Raw genomic sequence first — 23662 nt, 5'->3', positions numbered from 1 at the left:
TATTCATAAAATATACTAATCCTCATTATCCACAATTCTGGAAAAAGCCATCCATGACAGTAAATTGTTTTTTATTATCCTTAAAAGAATCAAAAACATAAACATAAGAGCTTAAACTATAAAGCTCTTAGAAGAAAACACAACAGGTAAATCTTTAGGACTTTGATTTTGGAAGTGAATTCTTAGATCTGACACCAAAAGAACAAACAATAGAAGTAAAAAATAGATGAACTGAAGGCATGAAATTTAAAACATTTGCATTATCACAGGGCACTATCAAGAAAGTGAAAAAGACTGTTGCCTGATCCTGGACCCCAGCAGGAATTCCCTGCATCAGCCTAAAGTGCACATGGGCCATGGGAAAACATGCACATGCACAATATCTGATCCCAGTCTTCAACAGGACCATAGGCACCAATGCTGGAGTTCCCAGGAGCACCTCAGAGCATGCAGGGGCCAAGGGGGAATATGTACAAAGCCTGACTCCATGACACCAGTGGGACCTAGTGGATATCTAATGCAGGAATTCTCTGGAGCAGTCTGGCCAAGAGCATACATGGGCATATGAGTAGGCACAGGGGACTCACATGGCACCAATCCAAGAGTTAGCTTACTCACCACTTGCCAAACACCCTTTCCCCACCAGTGGAGAACCCATAGGTATCCATCCAGGATCCCCACCAATGAGCCCCCAGTGCTTTGCCCCTGAGACCACACCCTAGCTGCCACAACACTTGGAAAAGCTCACCTCCACTTACTCAGCTTCCAACATACCAAAACCACAGGAATGCACAGTCTACACAAGGCACTCTCCCACACACTGCCAATCCTTTTAAGACTGGGAAAGTGAGCCCTTTCAACTAATACATAGAAACAAAAACAGAAAGTCATACAAAACGAGGAGACAGAGGAATACACTCCAAATGATGAACACACACACACACACATTTAAGTGAAACAAAATTAATCAGTCTACCTATTATAAGAGTTTAAAGCAATTGTTATAAAGATACTAAGTGGACTTGAGAAAACAATAGCAGAACTCAAGGAGGGCCTCAAAAAAAAAGAGATAAAAAGTCTAAAAAAAGAGCCAATAAGAGAGAAAGAATTCAATATATGAAATAAAAAACACAGTGGAGGGAATGAATAGCAGACTAGAAAAATGCAGAAGAATGGTTCAGGGACTTAGAAGACAGAGTAATGAAAAGCACTCAAGCTGAATGCAGAATGAAAAAGAATGGGACAACATCAGATCCTAACATCCACATTATAGGAATCCCAGAAGAAGGAAAGAGAAAGGAGTAGAAAATTTATTTGAAGAGATAATAGCTGAAAACATCCCTAACCTGGGGAAGGGAACAGTCTACTGGGTCCAGGAAGAAATGAGAACTGCAAACAAGATGAGCCCAAGGAGGTCCACACCAAGAAACATCATGATTAAAATGTCAGAAAGATCAAAGACGAAGAGAGAAGCTTAAAAACAGCATGAGAAAAGTAATGAATTACTAAGGAAAACCCCATTAGGTTATCAGCTGATTTTTCTACAGGCCAGAAGGAAATGACATGATATATTCAAAGTGCTGAACAGAAAATACCTCCAACCAAGAATACTGTATCCAACAAGGTTTTCATTCAGAATTGGAGAGATATAGCCTCACATATAAGCATACATTTAAAGAGTTCACCAGTCTTACTAAACCAGTCTTACAAAAAATGTTAAAGTCCCTTCTTTAAGAGGAAAAGAGCCTAACTAGAAGAAAGAAATTCAAGAAAGGGAAATATTTCCACTAGTAAAGCAAACATGAGAATGGTAGTAGATCATTTACTTAAAAGCTAATATGAAGGTGACTAAAACAAAAGTAGCAAAAATAATTACATCTAAAATCTGTTAAGGGAATCATTTAATAAAAAGGTGTAAAAGAAGATATTATATACATAAAATGTGTAAGAGAGGGAGTAGGAAGTGTAGTGATGTTAGAATGCATTCAAATATAAGTGGCTATCAGCTTAATATAGATTGTTGTATTCATATAAAAACCCCATAGTAACCACAAACTAAAATCTTAGATACACACACAAAAAAAGAGAAGGGAATAACAATTCCTCAGCCATAACAATAAAGATAGTCATAAAATATAAGAGACAACAGCAAAAGAGGGAAAAAAGAAGCTGAGAAAAACAAAACTGTCAGGAAACATTTAACAAAATAGCAGTAGGTATATATATATATATGGCTAATTATGTTAAATGTAAATGGCCTAAACCTTCAGTCAAAACAAATAGGGTGACTGAATGGAAAAAAAAAACAAGATCCATCAATTTGCCACCTACAAGAGACTAAAATTGAACGGATAGAAAAAGATATACCATGCAAATAGGAATGGGAAAAAAAGTTGGATTTGCAACATTGTCAGACAAAATAGACTTCAGAACAAACAGCAACAAGACAAAAATGGACATTACATAAATGTATACATGTAAACACGATAAAGAGATCAGTCCAACAATAGGATATAACAGTCGCAATATCTGTGCGCCCAGCATAGGAACACCTAAGCATATAAACCAGACACTAACAGATCTAAAGGAGAAATTGATAGCAAAATAATAGTAGGGCATTTTAACACCCTCACTTACATCAATGGATAGATCATCCAAACAAAAATAAAAATGGGAATAGAGACACTGTATGACACATCAGACCAGGTGGGTGTGACAGATACATGTGGAACACTCTACATAAAAGCAACAGAATACACATTTTTCTCAAATGCCTATGGAACATTTTCCAAAATAGATCACATAATAGGAAAAAAAAGAAGTCTTAACAAATATATGAAGAATGAAACTATCAAGCATCTGCTTAGACCACAATGGTATGAAATTAGACAATAATTGCATGGAAAAAACAAACACATAAAGGCTAAATAACATGCTTCTAAATAATCAATGAATCTGGGAACAAATCAAAAAGGAAATCAATACATGGAGACAAATGAAAACAGAAACATACAGTCCAGAATATGTGGGATGATGCAAAAGCACTTCTAAGAAGTAAGTTTATAGCAGTTTCAGCCTTCCTCAAGAAAGGGCAATCACAAATAAACAGTAACCATACAACTAAAGTAATGAGAAAAAGAAAAACAAATCCCAGAATTAATAGAAGGAGGGACGTAATAAAGATCAGAGTAAAAATAAACTACTGACTAGGAAAACAACAGGAAAAAAAATCAGTGAAACCAAGAGCTAGTTATCAAGAAGATAAACAGAATAAACACTTAGCCAGACTTATCAAGAAAAAACGAGGACACAAATAAGCAAAATCAGAAATGAAAACAGAGAAGGTAGAGCTGTCACCACAGAAATTCAAAGAATTATAAGACAGTTTTTTGAAAATTACATGCCAATAAATTGGGCAACAAAGAAGAAATTGATAAATGCCTAGAAACATACAATCTTTCAAGACTGACCCAGGAGTAAACAAAACGTGAACAGACCATTGCTAGTAACAAAATTAACTGGTAATCAAAAAACTCCCAACAGGCAACATTCCAGAGCCAGATAGCTTCATGGGTGAACTCTACCAAATATTACAGACAATCTAATACCTATCTTTAAACTATTCCAAAAAATAGAACAGGAGGCAATACTGCCAAACTCATTCTGTGAGGCCAGTATTATTACTCTAATACCAAAACCAGACAAAGGCAACACAAAAAAATAAAAACTACAGACCAATATCCCTGATGAATATACATGCAAAAATCCTCAACAAAATATTAACAAATTGAATATTAAAATATATCGAAAGGATCATACATCATGACCAAATGGGATTCCAGTGACACAAGTATGGTGCAATATCCACAAATCAATCAAGGTGATACACCACATTAACAAAAGAATGAAAACCATATGATCTCAATAGATGTTGAAAAACCATTTGACAAAAGTCAACATCCATTCATTGTTAAAACTTTCATCAAAGTAAGTATAGAGGGAACATACCTCACAATAAGAAAGGCCATATATGACAAACCCATAGCTAATATCATAGTCAATGGTGAAATGCTGAAGTATTTTCCTCTAAGATCAGGAACAAGACAAAAATGCCCTCTCTGTACACTTTTATTCAACATAGGACTGGAGGTCCTAGCCATGGCAATCAGACAACTCAAAGAGATAAAAGGCATCCAAAGTAGTAATGAAGCAGAAAAACTCACTATAGATGTCATGAGACTATATATAGAAAACCCTAAGAACTCTACCAGAAAACTACTAGAACTAATAAATGGATTCAGCAAAGTTGCAGGACACAAAATCAATACATAAAAATTTGTTGCATTCCTATATACTAACAACTAACTAGCAGAAAGAGAGATCAAGAAAATTCCATTTACACTTGCATCAAAGAGTAAAATACTTAGAAATAAACCTAACCAGAGAGGTGAAAGACCTGTACTCTGAAAACTGTAGTACACTGGTGAAAGATACTGAAGAAGATCCAAGTAAATGGAAATCTATCCCATGCTCATGGATAGGAAGATTTAATATTGCCAAAATGGCCATCCTGCCCAAAGCAATTTGCAGATTCAGTGCAATCTCTTATCAAAATACCAATGGCATTTTTCAATGAACTATATCAAATAATCCTAACCTTTATATGGAACCACAAAAGATCCCAAATAGCCAAACAGTCTTGAGAAAGAACAAAGCTGAGGGACCCTGATTTCAAGCTATACTACAAAGCTATGATGATTGAAACAGTATGGTACCAGCACAAGAACACATCCATAGATCTGTGGGACAGAAAAGAGAGCCTGGAAATACTCCCATGCATATATGGTCAATTAACATACGACAAAGGAGTCATGAATATAAAAAGGAGAAGAGACAGTCTCTTCAGTAAATGGTGTTAGAAAAACTGGACAGCTACATGCAAGAGAATGAAACTAGATCACTGCCATTCCCCATACACAAGGGTAAACACTAAATGGATTATAGATCCAAATGTAAGACAGGAAACCATAAAGCTCTTAGCAGAAGACATGAACAAGAATCTCATGAACATGAGAAACTTCTTTCTGGATGTATCTCCCCAGGCGAGGGAAACAAAAGCAAAAATAAACAAGTGGGACTAAATCAAAATAAAAACCTTAAAAAAGCAGAGCAAAGGAAACCATCAACAAGATACAAAGGCAACCTACTGTATGGGAGAATATACTTCCAAATGATATGTCTGATAAGGGGCTAATATCCAAAATATATAAAGAACTTGTGCAACTGAACACTAAAAAACAGTAATAATCCAATTTAGAAATGGGCAGAGGACCTGAAGAGATATTTTTCCAAAGACATACAGATGGTTGACAAACACATCAAAAGATGCTCTACATTACTAATTATCAGGGAAATGCAAATCAAAACCACAGTGAGATACCGCCTCACACCAGTCAGAATGGCTATCATCTAAAAGACAAGAAATAACAAGTTGTCAAAGATGAAGAAAAGGGAACCCTCTTACACTGTAGAGATGTAAATTGGTTCAGCCACTGTTGAAAATAATAATTCCTTGATAAACTAAAAACAGAAATAGTATATGACCCATCAATTCCACTTACGGGAATTTACCCAAAGCCAACAAAATCATTTTTTTGAAAAGTTAAATGCACACCTGTGTTCAATGCAGCAGTATTTACAATAGCCAAGATACGGAAGCAACTCAAGTGTCTATCAATAGATGAATGGGTGAAGATGTGGTATATATAAACAATGGAATGTTACTCTGCCATAAAAAAGGATATCTGCCATTTGCAACAACATGGATAAACCTTGAGGTTATTAGGCTATGTGAAATTAACCAGGCAGAGAAAGGTAAATACCATATGATGTCACTAACTTGTGGAATTTAAAAACAAAACAAACAAAAAATAGACCCCTATATGTTGGACAACAGACTGTTGGTTACCATAGAAAGGGTGGGTAGAGGAATGGGTAAAATAGGGGAAGGGGATAAAGAGGTACAAACTGCAGATTGTAAAATAAGTTAGTCATAAGAATGGAAGTACAACATGGAGATAACCAATAATAATGTAGTATCTTGGTATATGGTAGTGAGGTAACTACACATTCTGTGGCAGGCAAAATGTATATAATTATTGAGTCACTATGTTACACATCTGAAACCAATGTAATAATTGTATATCTACTTCATATCAGTCAAAAAAAAGTGAAAATACAAAAAGAGAATGTGAGAAGTCTTATATCACAAAAATAATGCAATAAATAACCCAGTTTAAAAATAGATGAAGGATTTGAGTAGACCTATCTCCAGAGATAATAAATGGCCAGTAAGTACATGAAAGCATGCTCAACATCATTAGCCATCAGGAAAATGCCAATTAAAACCACAAGATACTATATCACACCCTCTAGGGTATCTATAATAAAACAAATGGACAATAATAAGTATTGAGAAAGAAAGAGTGATACTGTAACCCTCTTACATTGTTAGAATGTAAAATAGTAAAACCACTTTGGAAAACAGTTTGTCAGTTCATCAGAAAGTTAAACATAGTTACCATGTGACCCAACAATCCACTAATAGGTATATATGCCAAGAATTGAAAACATATGTCCACATAAAAAGTTTTACATGAATATTCATAGCAGCATTACTTGTAATAGCCAATAATAGAAACAAGCCAATGTCCATCAACTGATAAATAAATTAAAAGTATAGCTGTAAAACGAAATATTATTCAGCCATAGAAAGCACTGAAATGCTGGCATATGCTACACCATGGGTAGATCTGAAGATATATTCTAAATGAAAAAAACCAGGTATAAGAGGCCATATGTGATTCTATTTATATGAAATGCCCAGAATAGGGAAATCTATAGACAGAAAAATTAGTAGTTACCATAGGCTGAAGAGAAGGGAGAATGGGAAATGACTAATGGTTCAGGGTTTCTTTTTGAGGTGATGAAAATATTTTGGAATTAGGTAATGGTGATGGTTGCACACTGTGAACATATTGAAAGCCACAAAATTCTATATTCTAAAAGTGAATTTTATGACTGGGAAATACCTTCATAAAAAAAGCAAATTTTTTCATTACCTTACTTGCAGCAATTTTTCTGTGTTAAAACAATGCTCTTGATACTTGCCTTAAGAAAATATATTTTTTTTTAGGAATTTATCATGGCATCCTGCATTGACCACTAACATTAAAATGCGAATTCCACATTCTCATGCATTTATTGATCTGACAGAAGACTTTACAGCAGGTGAGTTACATATAAATGTAAAATATTTATTTTGACCTGCCAAAGAATTAGATTTTATTTACTACTTTCTTATTAATCATTTTTTTATTGAACTGAAGTTTAAAACCCAAATGTTAATAGGTAGTAAGAAAGTCAGTGATATTGGATACATGTAAAAAGTAATGGATAAAATAAATAAGTCTTTAGTAGTATTGTTTGTTAACTACATCATAATTTAGGCCCTTGATTTACGAATTTGTGATAATTTAGATATGTTGCCTGATATTTCTTTCCCTTTTCATTTAAAAATTGATAAATAATTTCTAAAAATTTATAACATTTAAAAAATTTCAAAGACTTTTTAAAGCTTTTTATTATGGAACATTTTAAACATAGAAAAGTAGACAATGGTTTACAGATTTACTACTTGTCTTCTACTCTACAAGATTCTACTAGTTATGATATATACATATTTATCATCACCTTGCTTCAACAATTATCAGTATAGTATATGACCAGTTTTGTTTCATCTGTACAACTACCCAGGAGCCCCTCCCATCCCAGATAATTGCAAAGGAAATCCCAAACATCATATCCTTTCATTTGAAAATATTTCAATCTATATCTCTAAATGATAGTGTTGATTTCATTTTAAGCAACCACATAATCATATTTAAACCTAAACAAATTTAACAATTCCTTAATATCATCAAATAATTGTTCACTTTCGAAATGCCCCAGTTATCTCTGAAATGTTTTTTATGAAGTCAGTACATTCATACATAGGAAAAACATCTGTGTTGTAGAATTACTCAGTCTGGATTTTACCAATTCTGTCCTCATGGAGTTAAAATGTGTCTCTGTCCCCTGTACTTCCTTTGAACCAGTAGTTAGATTTGGATCCTTGATCAGAATCAGGCTTTTTTTTTTTTAGTCAAGAAGAGTTCCTAAGTATTGCTGCTTATCTCAGATCATTAGAAACACATAATTTAGGTTTTCTCTCTTTTGTAATGTTAAGATTGATCAGTAACTTCAATTTTCCTCAGCTTAGACCATTCATTATAATGCTCTCCTAATGATCTTAGCAGCTATTGATGATCATTGTCAGATCAATTATTTCAATAAAAGTTACAAAATTGTGGTCTAAATATGTCACTCCCCTGTATATATTATTTTCTGGAATTTTTTGTTTTAAATAAAAAAGAAAATTCCATCATTATCTCTTTAATCACCTGAAGTATAATTGAAACAGACAGGTTAAATGCATGATTTTTTTCTCTCCTCTCCACTTTTATTTCCAGTTTTTTAAAAAGAGTGGTAAAATAAACTGTGAAATTTACTGTCTTAATTAACTATATTTAAGTGTACAGATATTAAATACATTCATAACGTTGACCTACCATCTAACTCTTTTCATCTTGTAAAACTGAAACTCTGTACCCATTAAATTGTAGGTTATTCTACCCTTCCCCCGAGCCTCTGGCTCCCACTAATACACTGACTTGATTTTGACTACTCTTAAGTACTTCAAATGAATGAAATTATACAGTATTGGTTATTTTGTGATGGCTTATTTCAGTTTGCATAATGTTACATAATGTCCTCAAGGTTTCATCATGTTGTAGCAAATGTTAAAATTTCCTTCCTCTTTAAAGCTGAATAGTATTCCATTGTCTATATACCACATTTTGTTTATCCATTAATCTCTTGATGGACAATTGGATTGCTTCCACATTTTAGCTATTGTGAATAATACCTCTATGAAAATGGGTGTACAAACATCTCTTAGAGATCCTGCTTTCAATTCTTTGGATATATACCCAGAAGTGGAATTGCTGGATCATACGGTAATTCTACTTATAATTTTTTGAGGAACTGCCATCATAGCAGCTTTACCATTTTACATTTCCACCAACAGTGTACAAGGGTTCCAATATCTCCACATACTTGCCAACATTTATCATCTGGGTTTTATTTTTTTGTAGTAACCATCCTAATGAATGTAAGATAGTATCTCATTATAGTTTTGATTTGCATGTCCCTAATGATTAGTGATGTTGAACATCTTCTCATGTGCTTTTGGACATTCATAAATCTTTGGAGAAATATCTATTCAAGTCCTTTGCCTGTTTTTTAAGTGGGTAGTTTTATTGGTTTGGTGTGCTTTTGTTATTCTCTATTCATCAATTATATTATTTGCAAATACTTTCTCTCATTTTATGGCATGCCTTTTTACTCTGTTCAGTGTCTTTGGATGCAAAAATTTTAATTTTCATAAAGCCCAATTTGTCAATTTTGCTTTTGTTGCCTGAGTCTTTGGTGTCCATCCAAGAAATCATTGCCAAGTCCAATGTCATGATGCTTTTGCCCTGTATTTTCTCATAAGAGCTTTGTACGTTTATCCCTTGCATTTAAGGACACTGATCCACTTCAAGTTAATTTTTGTGTATGGTGTTAGGTAAGGGTCCACAACCTCATTCTTCTGCATGGATAGCCAGTTTTCTCAGCACCCTTTGTTGAAAAGACTTGTCATTTCTCTAGTGAATGATCTTGGGACTCTTGTCACAAATCATTTGACCATATATTCAAAGACTTATTTCTGGACTCTGTATTCTGTTCCACTGATCTGTATGTCTGTTTTTATGCTAGTACCACACTGCTTTGATTACTGTAGCTTTACAGTAAATTCTGAAATTGGAAAACATGAGTCTTCCAGCTTTGTTCTTTTTCAAGGTTATTTTGGCTGTTTGGGGTTCCTTGAGATTCCGTAATGATTTCAATATGGATTTTTCTATTTCTATCCTTTATGAATAAGGAGTGTACTCTATCTGCAGATCACTTTGAGTAGTATTGACATCTTAATAATATCATCTTCCCATCCATAAACATGAAATGTGTTTCCATTTATTTATGTCTTGATGATTTCTTTCAGCAATTATTTATGGTTTTCATTGTACAAGTCTTTCACCTCCTTGGTTAATTCCCAAGTATTTTATTCTTTTGGTTCTTTTTCAAATGTTCTTGTCTTCTTATTTTTCTTTTTGGATTATTCATTGTTAACATATAGAAGTGCAACTGATTTTTGCATGTTAATTTTCCAACCCGCTACTTTGCTGAATTCATTTATTAGGTCTAATGCTTTTTTAATGGAATTTTTAGAGTTTTCTACATAAAAGATCATATCACCTATAAATAGAGATAATTTCACTTATTCCCTTCTAACTGGATGCCTTTTATTTCTTTTGTCTATTCCTCTCATGTTTACCAGCTTTCAAGCACTTCCAATGTACTTTTGCAGTTACATTTTTATACAGCATATTAATTGCAAATAAGTAAAGCATTCTTGGTAGCTGCTATAAGTAATAAAACTCCCTTCCTTTAGAAGTGTTCCATGATTAAAACACCTAAACTTTATTTGAAAATAGTAGCAAATAATATTATCAGGCAGCTGCATCCGGGGAGGTCTCTCCTGAAGGAGAAAGAATTCTCGAGGAGGTCAGACAAGTGTAGGCAGCGAATGGCAACTGCTTTGCAGGCAGCAGAGAGCAAGGAAGAATAGAGGGAGGAAAGGGAAGTTCATTGAACTCCTGCTTCATATAGGGCAAATCCCTTGTGAACTCCTAAAGCCAGGGTCACCTGATATCCAGTATCTGCTTGAATCTACAATGTGGGAACTAAAATCCTACCACCCCAGGATTTGGGGGAGCTGCAGAGCACTGGATGGAGTGAGATTACATTCTGATAACTTCCCAAAGGCAAAGAAAGGAGATTTCCAGGCAGCTACTTAAGAGCATGATCGTACAGCTGTCCAGGTCACCCAGGCAAAAGGAACTTCCAATTTCAAATCAGAGATCTCAGTAGCCCTTTTCTGCTTGTCTGAAGTAGGACAGAGAGAGTGAAAACTTGTGTTCAAGTCTAGAAAATAGAATGAAATAGCAAAGTAGCAAGTATGCTTACCAGTGGAAGAGTGCACAGACAAAAAAACACAGTAAGTTGAGCAGTGAGAAATCTTTATTTAAGGCAAAAAGTACACAAAAAAGGGGGAGTGCAGGCAACCTCAGAGAGGAGGTGCACTTCAGGGCTTAGGATTCTGTCTTTTAAGGCTTAAGAATGGGGCAAAGGACAGTGGTGCCAAGGGGTGGGGGTCTTATGATGTCTTTTTCTGGTGAGAGACATCATGACACCATCCATATCCTCTAGGTATTCTGTAAAAACAACTTAACACAAGAAATGTATTGATCTTGTTCTCCAAGATAGTGGTTACCCTCAAGTACTGGGAACATATCAGGACTCCTTGCCTTACCTTACCAAGGAATATGTTAGGAATCCTAATTCCCTGGTTTTTAAAAAGGAATCTTGACCTTGAGATGGAGTCCCTCCTGTTCTTTTTTTAATTGAAATAATGTTGATATACACTCTTTTGAAGGTTTCACAAGAAAAACAATGTGGTTATTACATTCACCCTTATTATCGAGTCCACCCCATACCCCATTGCAGTCACTGTCCATCAGTGTAGTAAGATGCCCTGTAGTCCCTGTTTGTCTTCTCTGAGTTATACTGTCTTCCCCGTGATCCCATGTGCATCAATCCCTCCTCTTCTTATACAATTTATATCTTGGCATTTTCATTATAGGCAGGAAAAGTTAATCATGATACTTGTCCCATGTCCCTGCCTTACCTCAATATTGAATAATTTAAACATTCTGTCAATTCTGGATGATGTGGACTTTGCTAGCACATTTTCATTATGTATATATATAATTTGCAAAGTTCAGAAAATTTTAGGGCTCAAATTTACCTTGGAATTTAGTGATTTAAAACAAAACCTCGAGTAAAGACTTTTGCCCAGCAAGTTTTGTGTGGTTCTAAGAGTTTAGGTTTCTGAGTAATGTGTTGAGGTTGGGAAGAGAAGAAAGAATTTAAGAAGAGAAAAGAGGTTATTTTTGCTGTGGTTTTCCTGATATACTAAATAAATTAAGTGAAAAAACAATAAGGTTTTGAATACATTGCCATGAAAATTGCCTTAAAAGCTTGTTTTTCAAGATAAGACAATTCTAGTTTGGTTCATCTTCTGTTATCTCATTCCATATATACAGAAACACACAGACTTTTTTTTTTACCATTTTTGAGGAAAGAATTAACTTATGAGGTTTTAAAAACTTTGTTTCTTTTATTTCAGTAATATTAGACTTAAACTATTAACTTTGCATTTAAGTAACTTTTAAAGAATTTTTAGCTATTTTTATACAATCAGCAAAATCTACTTTAAAAATTTTGTGATGAAATAAATCATAGCCACTTGTTCATAGGATTTCTTATTTAAAGCAAAATGTAAAGAAATTCTCTTTGAGTAATCTTTTGGAAGTTAACTTAAAATATGAGGAAATATTTAAAATTACAATTGTTGGAACTGTCTTACTCAAAACATAATCTCTGCCTTTTAAATCAGTTCAGCAGTTACTTAGTGCCTGCTCCATGAAAAGCCCTGTACTCCTTATTATGTGAAATACAAAGACAACAGGAAATGCTTTTAGCCGACAAAGAGCATTTAGTTTTCTGGGAGAGGCTTTACAAGTCTAGCCATAATATGTGGCAGAATGAAATAAGTGCAAATTAGTTACAAACCTCTATGTAATAACAAGGGAGGTGGGCTATATGAGATTCTAAGAGTCCTACCCACTTGAGCTAAGAATTGGGCCAAATGAAAAAAATGGTGAGTTTTATGTTTCTCATTGTCCATAGTATGCTCATTCATTAGAAAATCGTTTTTCCAAATAATAGCTCTAAAAGGAATTCTTAATATAAGTGAGACTTCCTATGGCAGACAAGCTATATAGTATAGTAATTGAATTCTCCATAGCAAGTAATTCTTAAAACATTTTTATTTGTTTATTAGGTTTTTAAAAAATAATTATACCAAAATTAATGCCTATTATCCATTATGTGGTTGTAACATAGTTTATGTAACTAACCCTTTTTGTTAAAACCATTGTTTCTAGGTTGTTGTCTTTTATACATAGTGCTCTGGTGCTTTATTTTGTGCACATCTCTCATAAGTTCCTCAGGGAGAGTTCTTGGAAGTGAAATAACTGGGTAAACAAATATAAATATTTTATCCAAAAAGCCAAAATTGATCAACATCCCATATATTTTCTAATTACCAGAAATTATAGACCATGTCAGAGACCAGCTTTCCTTCATAATCTGATCAATAGTGGTGGTCCTTCCCCATCAGGCTGCTCATGCCTATGCAATGTATGTCCAACACAACTTGGTACCATCCCTTCAATGTGCTTCACAAACTCTTTTATGATGGACACAGGCCGACCGGCAGCTCCAACACATTTGCCTAAAGATGGTAATTTTGATTTGGAAAATAACCAGAGCACAACACAGGGTGACCTGCCTCCCATGTAAGCAATCTCCTGGTTCAGCCTCAGCACACACAGTTTTGGATTTGCTCATATGCTAATTATCAGCCATTCTTGTAAGTATGTAAAATATTAACACTACATATGAAATCCCAAATTGCACTGTCCTTAGCAATCTTCATTAAATGTCACATATTGTGGAAAATATTAATTCTGGTCTATGAATGCTGGCTACCATAACTTGCTGGTAGAATTTTGTTGGAAGATTCACTTCAGAACTGGTTCTATTTCACATATTCAAAGTCCTCCACATAAGTCATAACTAAGACCAACTTCTCATGAAACCAAAAGCCCTGAACAGAGCGAAGCATTTGTTGGAACTGCATTTTGGTTGGAATAGTTTCATTTGTCATTCTCTGCTACCATGGGCCTTGATGTTATAAAGATGAAGAGTCCTTTCCTTCTGATGGCAGAAGATGCAGACTGCTGCTCTCTACCACTCTCCCCAAACAACTTTCAATATTCTACAGGAAAGTGGCAGCATTTTTTTTTCTATACAAAATATTCAGTCTTACTTCTGATACTACTTACCTATAAACTATACCTACCTTTTTAGAGGAGAAAGTCACATAGAAGTCTGGCCAAAAGAAACTTGAAGTCTAAGGTCTCCACAAGTATGAGGCTAGATGAGTATGAGGTGCCCATAAAATAGGTGAACAGCCAAATCACCCTTTAGACCAGTCTTGGAATGTCAAGGAAGATGAATGGTCTCCGTGTCCTATGTCATTTATCTGTAAATATCTTCTTTCTCAGCTGGACTTTTGATATGGCTCCATTGTATAACAGACCTGGGTTCTGGTATTTGTCTTTAGTTTTGAAGGCAGATACCATTTCTTTAGTTATCTAATGAGGTAAACAGATGTTAAGATTGATTTTTCTTCTGTAGGAATAACAAATGTAACAGTCTACTCTAGGTGACCAATGGCTGTGCATTTCTGCTGTGCATGGAGAAGTGATCCAAGAGACTAAAAGCCAGACCTTATTTTCTTAAGATGGATTATTGAAAAAAATTAGATAATGAGAATAGTGTGTTGATATGCAAAATGTTTTAGAGTATTAAAGAACTAGAAACCTTGAAGACTATTGGAAAAGCTATAGCATATATGGAGTCAGAGCTGCCATCATTAGTTGGTAGAATAACAGAACTCTCAGCCAGAGTAAAGAATTCAGGAAGAGCATTTAATTTGGGAGAATGTATCTTAAGACAAAAATCTATTTGAGGGAATGAGTGGCATATACATGCAGGCAAACCGTTGTCAGTTTTGCCCTAGAGCTTGAGAAAACAGGTCAAGGTCAAAGTGTTAATTTGGGGATTCTTCTGCATTGTTGAGGCCTTAAGAATAGCTGAGCTCTGAAGAAGTGAGCTTGGAGTGGTAAAAAGAGAGGGCTATAAATTCAGTATTTATTTTATTTGCTTTTGTTTGACCGTTTATTTACGTGTGTATGTGTGTCCTTTTTTGAAATTATTTAAAAGTTACATGATTATGGCAAAAACTCAAAACAATTCAAAGGTATATAAAGCAGAGGCAACCACTATTTTCAGCTTCTTCTGTATCCTTCCTGAAATGTTCTGTATAGATAGATATACACACACTACTATGTTTTTACCCAAATGGATTTAAGTTTTGTATGTAATTGTGAATCTGTCTTAATTTGGAAATATTAGCATATCAGCACATAAAGATCTACTTTATTTAATGGATTAATGGTGTTGAATTATATAGAGATACTCTAAATATTCATTTCTCAGTGGACATTTGTTTGCTTCGCTTATTTACAGCAGTGCTCCATTAAACATTTCTATTCATACGTCTCTGTTCTTGTGCAAACAGGAGAGTATTAGATATTCTCAGCCTTTTAATTAAGATTGTGCCTGGCTTTACTTTCCCTTAAATATCTCTTATCATAATATACTTCAAATGTACTGAAGAAAACAAAGAATAAGCTAGAATAAACAAAGAATACCTTTTAATTCTAATATGTATTGTTGTTGCCATTCAGTGACTCTACCAATTTATAGTCCGCTCCAAAATGCATGAAAGTGCTCATTCTTACCAGCATTGGATATTTGCTTATCATTTGTGTTTTTAAATGTGTATTTATTAATTATGAATTATTTCAGGCACACAAAAAAATAAATATGATATTTGGTATTCTAAATGTTCACATTTTTTTCTGGTCTAGTAGATAAGAAATCTTATCTTGTTTTAGTTTGCATTTCATGAGTTGTTATTAATGTTAAACAACTTTTCATATAATTTCTAGCCATTTGTATTTTTTTTCTTGAAGTTGTTCATATTCTTTGCCCTTTTTTCTGTTAGTGTTTTTTTTTTAATTTGTGAAAGTTCTTTGTACCTTAAGAAAATTAGTCTTGCTTTGTGATTTATTCTATATGTTATCTCCCAGCTTGTATAACTTTTACTTCATATATAATATTTTTGGGGGGAGACTATATATAGAATTGCTAAATATTTACTAAGCAAATTTTTCTGTCATGGTATTAGTTTTATATCATGCTTGGGAAATGCCATTTTTATGTAGGATTTTTTTAATTAAGCACATTTTTAAAATATTTTTGGTGCTAATATGTCTTTGCATTTAAGTCTTTGATCCAGTTGGATTTTCTTCTTGATATTTTTGCTCTGTCTTTAGATATACATCTCTATATATTGATGGCCCCTGAAGAGTCCTTATTTAGCAGCACAGGCTTCTTTCTAATTCCTAACTTAGAATTGAGGAATTAATTCCTGTATGTATTGTTTATCTCTGTCCTCCCTTATAGCATATGTGGATCATCTTTTCCTCCTTATGGGCTTGCCAGAAATGAAAGTAGTCCCAGTTGGTCATTTAAACAAATGATTTATATATATTTAAATAAAGAATATCATAAATAGTGACATTAAAACTTTAACAAACTGCCACATAGGTATATACACAGGAAATATAGCCGCTTTGTTTTCTAACGTTGGGTCTCTATGCCTTGGGCAAGTATGGGAGAAAGGGAATTTAAACTTCTCAATTACAATTATCTTTAGGGTTTTAATTTGTTGGTTAAATTTTTAGTTTTGTAGATCTTACCCCATGTCTTCTTATAACAAAACGGCAAATGGTTGAGCCTAAAGTTAGGTTAATATATCTTCAAGCAGTTGGAGGGATTGGTCTTTGTTCTGAGGTCCTTGTGCCACCACATTGAAGGCCCTCATATATTATGTACCCTGCTGGCATTTGCTGCTGGAGTCACAGCTGGGGACCTCCTGATCTCTTCTCCTGGCTCTGTTAGAGCCTCATACTGTGCCCTGGCTGACTTGATCCTGTCTTGAATCTCACTGTTCTAACAGATTGCTCTGAAGCTCCACTACTTCCATCCAGCCCTTTGACTTGGGACTGTCCATCACTCATTCTCTCCCATAGGATTCTCTTGCCTATCTCATAGTAGGTTCATTGGACCTCAACTTGACTACCTTTTATGTTCACCAAAGGGGATCTTAAGTCCTTGTGTACACATCAAAGTCAAGGAAAATTTGAGATTACTAGGTTAGACCCTCTAAGCTGCCTTTTATGTGTCAGTCAGGATAGCCCCTGTAATATTGCTGTCATCTCAAAACACAGGCTTCTACCTGAAGCAAGGGCCAGGTCTCCCTTTGTACTCTGCCTTCCTTTCAGCTTCATCAGTTTCTATATTCTGTGTCCCTCCCCTCCAGGTGGAACCCTGACTTTGAGGCTAGGAGAGGTGGTCAAGGAAACTGGCCTTGAATCTCCTCTGTCCTCCTCCAATCTGATTGCTCCTCTTTGCTCCAGGCTATCTCATTGCCTCTCTAGGTAGCTGACATCCAAACTTGAGTTCTTTCAACCTGTGAGTTAAAGTAAAATTTGTTCAAATCTCCAGGTTTGCTTTTAATATGTAAACAGAATTCTGAGGATTTAGGAATCCCTTTTCATTCTCACAAAGCCTGACATTCAATACTTTTTTTCTGGCTAGAGACTCAAAAACTGCTATCTTGAAAGTTAGAAGCTGACTAATGGATTCTTTTTGCAATCCTGCTGTAATAACCGTAATCTTCCCCTGGGCTAACAGTTCTCAAAGTGTGGTCTGGATATCCCTGAAAATTGCAAAGACTCTTTTGGAGGGTCCATATTACTCAAAATAATTTTCATAAAAACCATAAGACGTATTTGCCTTTTTCACTCTCATTCTCTTCACTGTCATTCACTTGCTTTCATTGCCACAAATATTCAGCAAAGCTTCCCAGAAACTTTAAAGCATGTAATGACTTCATTGCTGTAACATCTTGTGTGTGTGCTTATTCTTATGTTTTTTAAATGTCTCAGTTTTAATCTTTAATATGGTAAATTATATCAGTATTGTATCTATTATATGAATAGATATAGCTCACATAAACAAGCTATTTGGGGTCTTCAGTTAATTGAGGTCCAATTTTTAAGAATGTAAAGAGATCCTGAGACCAGAAAGCTTGAGAACTGGTGCCTTAGGCAAATGGATGCCTCTGACTGACTGGGGTCACTATACAAAGTAATGAGGCAGAGTAATGTAATATCCTTGATATGTACATAATTCTATCTAGCAAAGATAAGATCTTGGCTGTGACAAGTCAAATAGATTATAACAGTCTCTAGAAGCTCACACACACACACACCACTTCTTATTGCTGCCAGATAGTTGGCATGGTTCAGCATCCAGCCTTGCAAAGCAACCAAATGAAGGAGTTTACAGGCTGGTCTCTTCGTGAGGTGATATATATAACCCTTGCCCCAGGGACTCTACCATTTTCTTTGTTATTTGTCTGCTTATTACAAAACTGGAAAGGTATCACTTTATATGATATTACCCATGTATTTTACTTTTAGAATTTGAGTGTTCACACTCAGAATGCCTCCCCAGTAACTTTTATGAGCAAGGTGGCCAGGTCTTGTTAGGCTTGTTAGGTACTGTGTCATTGGAAAAGCAAGGGAAACATGACGTTTTTTCCCCAGTGCTCATGAAATATAATTGACATGCAGCACTGTGAAATTTAGAGTATACAGCATAATGATTTGATTTACATGCATTGTGAAATGATTACCACAAGTTTAGTTAACTTCCATCATCTACTATAGATGCAAGAAAACAAAACAAAAAAAACCATACACACACACAAAATATTTTTTCCTTGTGACATGGACTCAGGATTTACTCTCTTCACAACTTTCCTCTATATCATACAGCAGTGCTAGCTATAGTCATGTTGTACAATACATCCCGAGTACTTATTCATCTTATAACTGGAAGTTTGTTATCAGTTGGCCACCTTCATCCAATTCCCATTCTCTTCCCTTCTCACCTCAATAACCACAAATCTGCTCTCTTTTCCTGAGTTTGGTTGTTGGTAATGGTGGTGGTGGTGGTGGTAAAAATGCATGTATAACTAAGATCATTTAGTATTTGTCTTTCTCTGTCTGACTTATTTCACTTAGCATAATGCCCTCAAGGGGCATCCACGCTGTTGAAAGTGGCAGGACTTCCTCTTTTTTATGGCAGAATAATACTCCATTGTATGTAGATAACGCAGCTTCCTTATCCATTTGTCCATTGAAAGACACTTGTTGTTTTTATGTCCTATTATAAATGAACATGGGGGTGCACATATCTCTTCAATGTAATGATTTCATGTCATTTGGATATATTCCTAGAAGTGGACTTGCTGAATCATGTGGTAGTTCTATTTTAAATTTATTGAGGAATCTCCGTATTGTTTTCCGTAGTGTTTGTACTAATTTATTATCCTACCAAAAGGGTACAAGTGTTCCCTTTTCTCATTTCCCCACCAGCATCCATTAACACTTTTCATTTTGATGATGGCCATTCTAACAGGATTGATGTAATATCTCACTGTGGGTTTGATTTGCACTTCAATATGGCACTAAAATTTCCTTACTATCACAAATACTCTCACTTATTCATCAGTTTCAGTAATTATTTACTGAGCCTTTATTTGCAAAGCATTTTATTAGAAACCAGAGATTCAAGGATGGAAAAAAAGATCAGTAGACTTAAGTAGCTTAAACCTCAAGGATGTCATTATAACAAGACATCATCACTCTATTCATACTCTCTATATTCAAAAGTTTAAGCTTGATTTTCAAACATACTGATTTATGTTTTAAATGCTTTTTTGTATTTTTTATTGGAATAAAATAGATATACAATGGTATATTGGATTCAGATGTACAGCATAGTGACTCAATAATTATATGCATTTACTAGATGCTTGCCACAGAAAGAATAGTTACCCCATTACCATTCCAAGATATTGCATTATTATTGGTTATATTCTCCATGTTGTACTTCCATTCCTATGATTAACTTGTTTTATAATTTGCAGTTTATACCTCTTTATTCCTTCACCTATTTCACCCATCCTTCTACCCACTGTCACTGTGGTAACCAACAGTCTGTTGTCCATATTTATGGTTCCATTTTTTTGTTTGTATGTTTTGTTTTGTTTTTTAAATTCCACATGTAAGTGACATCATATGGTATTTATCTTTCACTGCCTGGCTTATTTCACTTAGCATGATAACCTCTAGGTCCATCCATGTTGTCACAAAAGGAGGATGTCCTTTTTATGGCTGAGTAATATTCCACTGTGTACATGTGCCACATCTTCTTTATCCATTCATCCCTCGATAGACACTTGGGTTGTTTCCATATCTTGGCTATTATAAACAATGCTGCATTGAAAATAGGTGTGCATTTATCTTTTCAAATTAATTTTGGGTTTTTTTGGGTAAATTCCCAGAAGTGAAATTGATGGGTCATATGGTATTTTTATTTTTAATTTATTGAGGAACCTCCATATTGTTTCCACGGGGGCTGAACAAATTTACATCCCCACCAACTACATAAGAGGGTTCCCTTTTCTGCATATCCTCAACAACACTTGTTATTTCTTGTCTTTTAGATAATAACTGTTCTGACTGGTGTGAGGTAATATCTCATTGTGGTTTTGATTTTCATTTCCCTGTTAACTAACAATGTGGAGCATCTTTTGATTTGTCTGTTGGCCATCTGTATGTCTGAAAAAACTGTTCAGGTACTCTACTCATTTGCTAATTGGATTATTTGGTTTTTGGTGCTCCATTTTTATAGGTTCGTCATATATTTTGGATATTAGCCCCTTTTTAGATAAATCATTTGGAAGTACATTTTCCCATACAGTTGCCTTTTCATTTTGTTAATGGTTTACTTTGCTATGCTTTTTATGTTTTTATTTTGATTTAGTCCCACTTGTTTATTTTTGCTTTTGTTTCGTTTGCCTGGGAAGATACATCCAGAAAGAAGTTTCTCATGTTCATGAGATCCTTGCCTATGATTTCTTCTAAGGGATTTATGGTTTCTTGTTTTACATTTAGGTCTTTAATCCATTTAGAGTTTACCCTTGCATATGGTGTAAGGCAGTGATCTAATTGCATTCTCGTGCATGTAGCTGTCCAGTTTTCCTAACACCGTTTATTGAAGAGACTGCCCCTTCTCCATTGCATATTCATGATTCCTTTGTCATATATTAATTGACCATATGCATGGTTGTATTTCTGGGTTCTCTGTTCTGTTCCACAGATGTATGAGTGTGTTCTTGTGCCAGTACCATACTGTTTCAGTCATCATAGCTTTGTAGTATAGCTTGAAATCACGTTCCCTCAACTTTGTTCTTCATTCTCAAGATTACTTTGGCTATCCGGGGTCTTTTGTGTTTCCATATAAAGGTTAGGATTAGCCAGATGACCATTTTGGCAATATTAATTCTTCCTATCCATGAGCATGGGATAGATTTCCATTTACTCGTGTCTTCTTCAGTATCTTTCACCAGTGTCCTACAGTTTTCAGAGTATAGATCTTACACCTCCCTGGTTAGATTTACTTCTAAGTATTTTACTCTTTTTGATATAATTGTAAATGGAATTTTCTTGATTTCTCTTTCTCCCAATTAGTTATTAGTATATAGTATAATGCAACAAAGTTCTGTGCTGATTTTGTTTCTTGTAACTTTGCTGAATCCATTTATTCTAGTAGGTTTCTGGTGGAATCTTCAGGGTTTTCTATATATTATATCATGTCATCTACAAATAGTGACAGTTTTACTTCTTCCTTACCAATTTTGATGCCTTTTATGCCTTTTTCTTGTCTGACTGCCATGGCTAGGACTTTCAGTCCTATGATGAATAAATGTGGTGAGAATGGGTATCCTTGTCTTTTTCCTGATCTTAGAGCAAAAGCTTTCAGCTTTTCACCACTCAGTATTAACGTTGGTTGTGGGCTTGTGGTGTATGGCCTTTATTATTGTGAGTTATGTCCCTCTATACCCACTTTGTTGAGAGTGTTTATCATGAATGGATATTGACTTTTGTCAAATGGCTTTTCACCCTCTATTGAGATCATATGGTTTTTGTCCTTTCTTTAGTTGATTTCGTAAATCACTTTGATTGATTTGTGGTTATTGTATCATCATACTTGCATCCCTGGAAAAATGAATCATTAATAATTGATCATGATAAATGATCTTCTTGATGTATTTTTTTATTTGGTTTGTTAATATTTTGTTGAGGATTTTTGTGTCAGTATTCATTAGGGATATTAATCTGTAGTTTTCTTCTTTTGTAGTGTCTCATATGTTTTTTGGTATTAGACTTTAAATGCAGTAGAATTTCATACCTACTTGCACATTACTACTCGAGTATCATTTGTAGTGCATTTGGTGGAGCTCTACAAGATTCTTATCTGTCTCCTTACATCTGCTTGGTGATTGCATGGCTTTTAGTGTCATCTACTTGCTATTACTCCTAAATTTGCATATCTCCACACTGTACTGACCTCCAGGCTCAAGAGTCACATATCCAGCTGCCTGCCAGCTATCTCCACATCTGTGTCTTTGTTTGATAAGACAATTTAGACTGTATTTCCTAAACTGCATCACTGATCTTCCCCTTCAGAATTCTTCAATCCATAATCTTCCCATCTCACTGAATGGCAACCTCAGCATTCCAGTTTCTCTGTCAAGATGCTGGTGTCATATTTGACACACTTTCACTCTGCATATCAAGTCTGTAGGAAATAGTGGTCATTTTGTTTTCAGAATATACACACAACCTGACCACTCTCACCACCTCCACTGTAGTCATCCTGCTCCAAGACAACATAACATTTGTCATCTGAATTATTCCAATTACCTCTTACTTGCTTCCATCCCAGTCCTCCTGTAGTCTGTTTTCAACATGTGAGCTGCTGTGATCCTTTAAAATTGTAAATCAGTTCATATCAGTATTCTCAAAGTTTTTCTAGTGGCATCTTTATTACATTTAAAGAATTAGCCAAAGTCCATAAAATTGCCTACTAGATCCCACATAATCTGGTCCACTGTCTTCTCTGACCTTCTGTTCTATTTTCCCACTGGATGTGTTTCATGAGCCATACTAACCTTGATGTTCCTTAAACACTACAAAGGTCTATTCTCAAGGCTTGGGTCAAGTAGCTATTTTCTTTGCCTGTGATATTATTCCTCCACATACCTGTATCATGCCTTTCAGGTTATTTCTCTAAATATCTTTCATTTCCTTCACATCTTCATTCCTATGTCATCCTATTTCACATTAAGACGTGCTACCTGCTATATTCAAAATTGCAACTTTTAAGCACTGTCCTTTGCCCTAGCTCTGCTTTAATTTTCCTCCAAAGCCCTTTTATTTACTAAAATATTATATATTTATTATTTTTATTGTGTCTTCTCATACTATAACATATACTCCATGAGGGCAGGGATTATTGTTTGTTTTTTCACTGTCATTTCTCCAGTGCCTGGAACAGTTCCTAGCACCAAATAGGGACTTAAAGATATCACCTTTTGGGCAGTAGAACAGAATCCAAAGAGCACATTTTTAAGTGCTCAAACTGTCTCTAATTGTAGGCCTCT

At 34.8% G+C, this 23662-nt stretch overlaps 1 protein-coding gene across 1 annotated transcript in view; it reads left to right on the top strand.

The window, feature by feature from the left end:
- ITFG1 (integrin alpha FG-GAP repeat containing 1) overlaps nucleotides 1–23662 on the top strand; it is a 321361-nt gene that overhangs the window by 31541 nt on the left and 266158 nt on the right. Inside the window, exon 6 of the mRNA XM_036996514.2 lies at nucleotides 7196–7290. Coding sequence (XP_036852409.1) covers nucleotides 7196–7290 — 95 coding nt within the window. The remainder of the gene's footprint in view (nucleotides 1–7195; nucleotides 7291–23662) is intronic.

The sequence above is a fragment of the Manis javanica genome, chromosome 17, assembly GCF_040802235.1.
Source record: "Manis javanica isolate MJ-LG chromosome 17, MJ_LKY, whole genome shotgun sequence".
NCBI classification, from domain to species: domain Eukaryota; kingdom Metazoa; phylum Chordata; class Mammalia; order Pholidota; family Manidae; genus Manis; species Manis javanica.
Note: the sequence above shows the minus strand (reverse complement) of the source record. Positions and strands in the feature narration are given on the sequence as shown.